This window comes from Echiichthys vipera (assembly GCF_963691815.1).
Source record: "Echiichthys vipera genome assembly, chromosome: 10".
Taxonomy (NCBI): Eukaryota; Metazoa; Chordata; class Actinopteri; order Perciformes; family Trachinidae; genus Echiichthys; species Echiichthys vipera.
The window spans coordinates 19,640,954-19,650,606 of record NC_139835.1 but is presented as its reverse complement, the minus strand read 5'-3'; the positions used below and the strand labels follow the sequence as shown (position 1 = coordinate 19,650,606).

The following is a 9,653-nucleotide window of genomic DNA, read 5'->3' as shown; positions in this document are numbered from 1 at the left end:
TAATCTTAATCTCTTTAGACAAGCAGGCTGTATTTTACCCCGTGAACAATGTATGAATAATTAATATTGTCCTCTTTGGATTTAAGAGATTGTTGCATTCAATTCTGTTTTAAAAGGACTTCACTAAGTTAGATGTCGCCCGTCATATGGAAGCATGTAATGATTAAAAGAAGTCAAGTCACAGAGAACATTGTAATACACATGTCTGTATTTATCAAGGCAATAGTTCTTCTACCTGACCCTGTCTTATATTGTGTTGCAAATAAAGTATAGCCTAAAATAAAATCCAACTTAAAACTCCTACATATGACATAAGGTCTTATTTTCACTAATGATTTTCTGTAGAACTGTACAGCTGGTTCTGATGTGACCATCTTTTTTTACAAGTGACTTAATTTTCTAAATGCACCATGTTTTTCTATTTTGATTTTAGATCAAAACTGATGTGTGGGAACAGTGAACGTGATAAACAACATATATGTTCACATAGGCGCTGGCAATCATTAGTCATTCAGTTGCTTAATATTGTGTGCACAAATAGATGAACCAGTAACTGGACTTTGTCACATTGCTTCTTATTTTGAGGATTACTGATTACTCCTTTATTTTTTTAATGTTAATATGGTACTTGACCTCATTTGCAGACCAAAACAATATTCAAATACCGCTTGCCAAAATTGAATGACTAACTTCCAGCTCATGCTTCCTTCCTACTATTTCACTTTCAGACACCTGTGTCCATCCCTCACCACTAGAGATGTCCTGTCTGTAAATCATCTCAATGAAACACATGTCCACAGTGTAATTTGCCTGCCTGGGGCCATTTTATTTTTTCTCATTTTCTTGAATCTGCTAAAAGACTATATACATTTCTTATACCACTAAATGTCAGGCTTGCAGATTCTTGCTTTTCTGAGCGGCCTGGCCGGGCTGTGTGCCACTATTGGTGCCACAGTGTCCAATGAATGGAGGGCCACCAGCCGGGCATCCTCAGTCATCACAGCGACCTGGGTGCTTCAGGGTCTGTGGAACAACTGTGCTGGAAATGCTATTGGAGCTCTGCACTGCAGACCACATCATACAATCCTTCAGCTGGAAGGTAAGCTAACAGGGCACGAGTTTCACATAACAGCATTCATCTGTTCTCACGCTGCTGCTGTATGGCATATTTTTTCTGGTGTAAATACTGTACATCCAGCGTGTGAACAAAGCATATGTACTGACTTATGGAAATGCATTATATGGATATTATGAGGTACTTTTTGAAATGTGTAGAAACACAGTTTAACCAAAATATTCTTCACCACAGAAACAAATGTTTCACAAGCATGCATCTGCGATGTATCAAGAACTGAAAATCCAAAAATCTTTCAAAACTCAAACGTAGCAGAGTAAATTATCTGCGTATTTTTCCGCAGAATATTTTTAGGTGCACCAGATTCTCCAGCATTCTTTCCTATAGAGCCAGTTATCACTTTCATAATGTGTTTAATGCATAAAGAAGCCTTTGAAGATATAATTAAAGTATACTGGGAACTCAATTGTTATGAACGATGTCATTTTTAAGTGATGTGTTCTGCAAAGACTTCTTTACTTTATATTTATGTAGCAGGGACGATGCACAATGTATTGTACCAGCTGTGGCTCAAAGCTCATGTAGTTTGTCGTGAAGTATACAGTCTGAAAGTGTTTTGTAATTTTGACATTGAAATGGCCAGATTTTCTTTGTTTTAAAAATCTATTTTTTTTTATTTTTAATGAAAAAGTTACACCTCATTCCATAACAACATTTTATTATTATTGCTGATATAATCACAAATGTCATGGCGCCTTGTTTGACATTTATAGCAAAAATAAAATTCCCACTATAAAGTAAAGTAAATAATAATTTCAATTACAGATTATGGCTCACGTGTTAACTGTGGCAAATGTGTAATCCCGTGTTGCCAGTTAGACTCCATTCAGTTCAAATCGTGAGGTTTTGTGAACCCTCTCACATATATGTTTTGTAGTTGGGTTGTGTCACTGATATTGAAGGAGTTTTGCTCTGATTATCCAATTATATTTAATTGGATATGCACTTTTTCCAGTGTTATTCTTTTAAACTATGTCAAGTAATTTTGTTTTCTTGTGCTGGTATTCCTTTCCATTATGAAACATAATCAACTCACCAGTTTACATGGCAGAATTGGAAGAAACATTTGTTTAATTTCTCTATAAATTCACAAAGTTCAGAAAAAATCCTTTTTAAATGAATAGATACATTTCTCTGCAATGGAACAGCAAGTGTGTTTCCTCCACTTACTGTGACATCAGAGTAAGTGACAAGCGGTTAATAAGTTATCTAATTCCTGCTATTTTAGGTCTCTGAGGAAGTTACAGCACTCTTGTTGTGTATTATTAATCAAAGGTGGCAGTGCAAGGTTAAAGGTAGAAGGTGACACATTCATAGTATTGTTTCCTTATTGTAAAAAGTGACATTTCCATGTGTTTTTTTCTTATGAAGCAGGCCGAGGTTCAGAAACTGTGCCTTTAAACGAGGACTAATGTACGGTTGTGATGTCAAAAACTATACTATTTATAGGTAGAAAGTGACGTTACAGTAATTCCCCGGCTGCAAAGAGCGCAGTTGTAGAAGTCCTGGGAACCCTGACTAATCAGAGCAGACTGGCTTTTTCCAGTGGGGGGTGGGGGGGCTTAAAGAGACAAGCACTAAAACGAAGGGCTTCAGACAGAGGATGAATACAAGTCAATTCAGACAGACAGCATGAGAACAAATATGATGATATGATGATTTTTTTTTTTTTTGTACTTTAAAGCCTCAGGAACCTCAGATATAATATGATGTGTTTGATGCGTAAGTGCATTTACTTTTCCTTCTAATTAAAAAATAACAACAACAAAGTCATTTTCCATTATGGTATCAGTACTATTGCTTATTAATCAAATCATTTGAGTCTTGGAATTGATGCCCATCACAGTGTATATATTCCTACTCAGACTAACATCATTTATCATTACTGATCGTATCACAACCCTCTCTACACCCAGAACATTCAGTCCCCATCATCTATGACTGTGAGTCACAGTGACGTGTGGACAAGGTGGAAGGTGCAATAATAGACCATTGGCCACTTGTTGATGTTTAGGACCTAACTCCTCCCTACAGAATATAACAGTCCACAACACATTAACTATCAATCACAGCCTATCCATTGAACTTAAAAGTTCAGAGCCTAGCTACATTTTCAACAAGCCTTACTAGGCCGGGAACCATTAATCAATTTCAGGTCTCACCAACTTAATCACAGTAGTGTGCAGGAGTCCTCTCAGCAGAAGGAGCAGAATGTATCAGGAGATCATGGCCTTTATTTTAAGCACTTCAGGGTGGGTGCTGGTGTCTTCCACGTTGCCGATGGACTTCTGGAAGGTTTCTTCACTTGATGGAACAGTCATCACCACAGCTACATACTGGTCCAATCTGTGGAAGACCTGCGTCACTGATTCAACTGGAGTCTCCAACTGCAAAGACTTTGCCTCGCTGCTGGCACTGGAGGGTCAGCTCATTGTTCCCTCTTTATCGGATTCTTGGTTTCTGTGTTGGATATATTTTCACTTTTCTGTTTGTTTGTTATTTCAGTTAAAGAGCGATGTCTGCGGAGCTTGTTGTAAATTTTCTATAGACTGGTGCTGATTCATCCAAGTGATCTTTTCGTGTTTTAGGAAATTTAAGTTGAAGTACATTGTTGCTCATGACTAATAGATACCCTAAAGCCTAATGCAAATTTTCAAAGAACAACAACACCTCCAAATATGTCAATGTTTAGCCTTTTTTCTCTGAGCCTGAAAACTATAATGGAGATTTACTGGGACCCTCAGGCGGTTTGTCCCACAGCTGAATAGTTTCAGAGGTTAACTCCCAAGGTGTTATTTGCTTTAATTCACATCTGAATGGGACATTTCATACCTGGACAATCACCACAAAGAGTCTGGAAACAATTAGGGTTACTCATGACAAATTGTATTTCTTGCTTTATGTGTATATTGGTCACAAGGTCAATAACCCATTGACCTTGCAGTGTGCAGAATTCAAAACAGAGACACACAAAGTAAAAGTTTTTTTCATGCCTTTATTTAACAGGACAGCTGAAAGTTGAGTCAAACCTGGGTCACTGCGGCAATTATTTAATAAAGTACCAAGTAAAATTATTTGAATTGCATATATAAGTTGACCTCTGTATTTGCAGGCTACATCCAGGCATGCAGGGGATTGATGATTGCAGCAGTCTGTCTGGGTTTTTTTGGTTCTACATCTGCCCTTGTTGGAATGAAATGCACTAAAATTGGAGGAAGTGACAAAAACAAAGCTGGGATTACATGCTTTGCTGGTGTAAATTTCATTCTTAGTGGTAAGTTTATTAATGTATCAATGTAATCTAAATTTTCTTCATGATGTAATTAGATTCCCTTTTTTCTTCTCAGGCCTCTGCTCACTTTCAGCATGCTCCCTCTATGCACACCGGATAACCACTGAATTTTTCGACCCTATGTATATGGCACAGAAGTAAGGGCTGTACTGACTGTACAGATCAATGTAACTCACCAAATAAGAAAAGCAATCATCCAGTGTTGGTCTTTGTTTGTAGGTATGAACTAGGAGCTGCTCTCTTTATCGGCTGGTCAGGTGCTATCCTCTGTGTCCTCGGAGGCAGCATGCTCTGCTTCTCCATCGCTGGTTCTTTTACCAAAAGGTGCTTTAAGTAACACATACTATATGTGCATTATACAGAATATACATGTGTGGGTCAATTCTGTTGAGTCATACCAGTCTTTGATTTATGCTGATGAATCTTTGTTCTGTCTCTTTCCAGCCACAGTCAAGCAACCTATATCTACAAAGGTGCTGCCTCACATTCTCATATCACTTCCTACCAGAGAGGGCAGACGAAGTCTGTAAACCAGAGGCCGACTCCCGACTACAGCAGCTCCTCCAGGATGCAGCAATTTGATAAGAATGTATATGTGTGAGGGATGTGAATATAAAACACTTTTAGTCCAAGCCCCTGGCGATTTGTCCAAGTCTGAAAGATACAGCCCATCATATGCAACTTTGTATTTTCTGTCTAAAAGCAGCAGAATATGCTGATATTAATCTTTGGCTCACCAGGAATTAAGTTTAGAATATTTAAATGTTTCTTCCAGAGGTCAGATTTTAAAGTTGTATGCTACAACTTGCTCGCTGATGTTTCTATTCTATATACAGCAGACAACTTCTGTATTTGACAGTTGTACATATAAGTATGCATTGAGGAATATGTATGTATTATGCTAAAACCCTAACCCTAACCCTAACAAAATCAAACGCATTTGGTTCCGAATGGGCCTTTCTAATCTAATATTTGCATCATTTTCTATTTTTTCATGTATGATATTTCGTAAAAGATTTCCTTTGTTGGTTGTGCCTTTAACTGTAAATAACCTGCACATGTTCTCTATCTGTAATTACAATATTTAATACTGTGCCAAACACATATTCTCCTGTTTTCCATGACAAAACTATTAACTATGATTTCTGACCTTCAAGTTTTCTTATTTCCTCCGAACTCCATCTTTTTATTGTTTCATTGAATTGTGTGACCAATAATGAGCAGGCTCTGTCTTTTAGAAGACTGCATGAGAACTAATAAAACAGATTCAATTTTATTTCAGTCTAGACTATTTAGTGTCATTCTTCTTTTGTCAGCAGATTACGTCACATCAGCTCATCAGTAATGGCAGCAGGTCTAAAGGGAGCAGCAGTTTTGTTTTGTTTTTTTTCTTTTAAGAAGATCCCGGAGAGTCACCCTTTTTAACTAATAATAAACAAAAATATTCAAACATTTTAAGGTGGTTGCAAGCATAGCCATTCTTAATGTAAATAAATATTAAATGTATTATTGCCACTTACTAAAGGGTACAAAAAGTTAGTGTACATCTGAAAAGTTACCAGAGTTGGTTTGAATGATCTAAACTGTGTGGCACACTCCAGAAAGTTTACTGTAAACAACTGACGTTTTGCACAGAGCCCTCATCAACATCAATGGGACACGGCACAGACACGTCATCCTGTCCTCAAACAGGAAACGGCTCATCATCCTGCTTACCACTGAGTAGACTGTCAGTGTGCTTTGTGCTTCCATTCAACTGAGTGAATGCAAACTGCTTTAATTTTCTGATTTCAGAAATGAACAAACGTCTGATCCAAGTACTAGGTTTCTTGATTTCATCACTGGGATGGCTATTTGTGTTGTGCACAATGGCCATGGACTATTGGAGGATATCCCAACTGGGAGGACAAGGAGGCTCCTTCATCATCAAAGTGGCCTGGTACTGGTCCAACCTGTGGAAGGACTGTTTCACTGATTCCACAGCTGTCACCAACTGTAGAGACTTCCCTGTGCTCTGGAGTGTCACTCGTAAGTGTTGTATATACATAAGTGTTGTATATGTTACCTTATCAATGATGTTTCTAATACTTTCTTTGTAAGTCTGTCAATTTGAATGAACAGAATATGAAATGGAAAGAGTAGAACGATATGCAGGCATAGCACTAGTTCAAGTGTTGACAGTGGCGCTGAGTTTACACAAGTGAGTGACTAGAAATGGAAAGTTGAATTTGTAAGCAAGAAAATAATGTCTTGCAGCCTTGGCCAGGTATGAACACAAGATGGTTGCTAATGTTAGCTAACTTTAGCTGTGTATTGCTTCTCTATGACAACAACATTACTGGGTCAGTTAGCTGGCTTTATGATTGTTCTATGTGTGCTATTGTCACCCTTCCTTAATACCCCATTAATGTCACATCATGTCACATAGACTTTTTATGCGCTTTTACACTATTTGTAAACAATTAACCCATTTATACTTACATTACAAACTTACATTGGACAGAGGCTAAATAGTCCTAAAGGAACCTTCAAGTATTCTGAGCATTAAAAATACAACTGATGATTTGTAAATATTGACTTTGACAAAAAACGCCATGCCCAAAATCAAGGCATTGCTTCTTTTTTTTTTTAGAGTTTGTATGTGGATAATGAGCACATTTGTTCTGGAAACTGCTCAGAAACCCCCTTATTATCAATATACATATGAACTCCATCCATCCTCTGAATGCCCTAGATCTCTAGTTTGTGTTTGTAAAGTTTTACGAGGATGTGATTGTCCCAAAGGTCTCAACTCATTTTATACAGTGAGGTCAAGTTTCAAAAAATGGTGAAATGGCTACCATGAGGACTACCTGATGCAATTGGGCTCTATGAGTCTCAGCCAGACATACCCAATGTATGCAGTTCTAAGACTGTTTAGGGAATGATGGGAAGAAATGCACTAACACACCCTTTTAGAATAGGTAAAAATATCACATGTACATTTATATACTGTATGTATCAATGGATTCTTTCAAAGGTCTAGGTCTAGATGTTACCAACATAGTCACAATAGCTATAAAACTGAATCCACTACAGCCTCAATCTCGCCCAGACAGTCAGAATGTTGAGAGGTTAACATGTCAGTTTTGTGAGTATACATGGGCTACTTTATCTCACATTTCAAAAGGAAACATTGTACTTTATAATCCATAACCTCAAGGGTAGAATTGAATGGCTGAAGGTAGAATTGCTGTGCATAGTAAAGTTTCACACTGAATAAAAAAATGCAGATGCCACTCCAATCAAGTTTACACCTGAACCGTAAATTAAAAGGAGTAAAAAAATAAATATTTGAATGGATATTGTCATTAAGAGATTTGATATTAAGCTTACATCATTTTCTGCTTTAGAGAAATTGAACACTGTTCTTGAAATTTAACTTTTTCTGTACTTTCTCATTCTGTTTTTGCCTGAATTCTTTCTGTCTACTCCTTTCAGCTTTCGTCCAGGGAGTGCGAGGATTGCTAATGTGCGGGTTGACTCTTGGATTCTTTGCTGTGGTGTTTTGCTTTCTTGGGATGGAGTGCACTTTTATTGGTGGAGCTGATAAAACCAAGGACAAACTGCTTCTTGCCGGAGCAGTGTTTCATATTGCTGGCAGTGAGTACAAAACATGCTCGTGTTTGTCTCTGTAAATAACAGAAATGTTTTGCCCTCACTATCTCTTAATATCAACAAAACCTCTTCATGCAGGTGTGTCAGATATTTCTGGATACTGCTTATATATCAACAGGGTTGTCAGAACAAGCCTTGCTCCTTCTGTTGGGCCAGGGGTCTTAAGGTACACTTATCTATATCATTATATGGTAGAAATTGTAGAAAAGTCCACCTTTAATTCCACAGTCAAATATTACACAAGATCTGATATATTTCCAGTATGTACGATGTAGCATGACTTTTTTCTTATATTCTGACTGATTCCAGGTATGACCTGGGACCTCCCATACTTCTAGGATTGGTTGGATGTTTTTTAATCATTTTAGGGGCTGTGTTATACGGTGTTACAGTCTACCGAGTGATTTGCCCTAAAAGGTATTTACATTCATCCATCTTTACCCCTTTTGCTTTGTCCGTGAGCTCATATAAACTTTGGGCAATGTTTTGGTCCTTACAGTCAAGTGGTATATGCCTATGGCGGAGGCACATACATGGACCCTCGCTCCAGAGGAAGAACCCTGTACACCGGATACTACAGACCCTCCAGGCAGTATGGATATTATATGGGCTCAGGACCATCCGGCGGCTCCAACATCTCAAAGCTTTCTCAGACAACGCCCACGAAAATCTCAGATCGAGATGCATTTGTATAGTGGCTAGAAGTTCTTTTGTTTCATATGTAGTTTTATCTGACAAAAACTCACAAACACAGCAAGAAATTGCAGCTCCTAATCTGATTCACCAAAAAAAAACATGTACAATTTGAATTAGTTGTTGTTGTTGTTGCTGTTGTTTTGATGCTCTTGTCTTGTTTTGCTTTGGTAAAACAGGTCATACTCTGTATAAATACACTCTGTCTTGTGTTTACTCATAATTTGTTAACTTTATTGTAACTTAACAAAAGCACATATTATAATAAAGAATGCACTGGAATATCTATGAATTGATATATATTAAACTTTATACCGAATGAGTGTTGAGCCTCTCCAGTTGCTTCTTTAATTGTGAATATATTACTTCATGATATTACTCATGACAGTCCTTGTTGTATGATCCATATCCTTAGTTCAACCCATACAAAAATGTAATATGTAAGTGATAATGTAGATCGAGCCAATTGTTGCAAATGGAACCCCGACAGGGTGATGTAGGATCCCAACGCAAAGCAGATATGTTGCAGCCCATATGTTAACAAGATATATTTAAAACAAATTGTACACTTATATGTTTTTCTTATTATTTCATAGGTCTATATTTTACACTTACATATATATCTATTATATGTACATATGGGATGGATATGAGCTAATTATAGATATAGATAGCTTGCTGCTGAACAAATCACAATTGGGACAGGTCTCAAGAAAGAGTCAGTGGCATTAGACTGACTAATGCGATAGCTAAATGCAATATCATGTCATCCAATAATAGTAAGAACTTATACATACAACATACACATATCGGCAACATATATTTAACCTATATGTGCACACCATGTTTTTCATGAATGAAATCTATATAGCTGCC

General features: G+C 37.3%; 2 protein-coding genes across 2 annotated transcripts; both read left to right on the top strand.

Moving 5' to 3' along the window:
• Positions 1–965: 965 nt before the first annotated feature.
• LOC310952652 (claudin-10-like) lies at positions 966–5,028 on the top strand (the record flags this gene model as incomplete). Its single annotated transcript, XM_083921319.1, has 6 exons — positions 966–1,099; positions 3,346–3,557; positions 4,248–4,409; positions 4,483–4,564; positions 4,647–4,751; positions 4,872–5,028. 6 exons carry the CDS (start codon positions 966–968, stop codon positions 5,026–5,028), a joined length of 852 nt encoding a protein of 283 aa, XP_083777445.1.
• Positions 5,029–6,223: 1,195 nt separating this feature from the next.
• Positions 6,224–8,849, top strand: LOC310952565 (claudin-10-like; the record flags this gene model as incomplete). Its single annotated transcript, XM_083921202.1, has 5 exons — positions 6,224–6,455; positions 7,908–8,069; positions 8,163–8,250; positions 8,394–8,501; positions 8,584–8,849. The coding sequence occupies 5 exons, from the start codon at positions 6,224–6,226 to the stop codon at positions 8,777–8,779; spliced, it is 786 nt and encodes a 261-aa protein (XP_083777328.1). The 3' UTR covers positions 8,780–8,849.
• Positions 8,850–9,653: the final 804 nt, after the last annotated feature.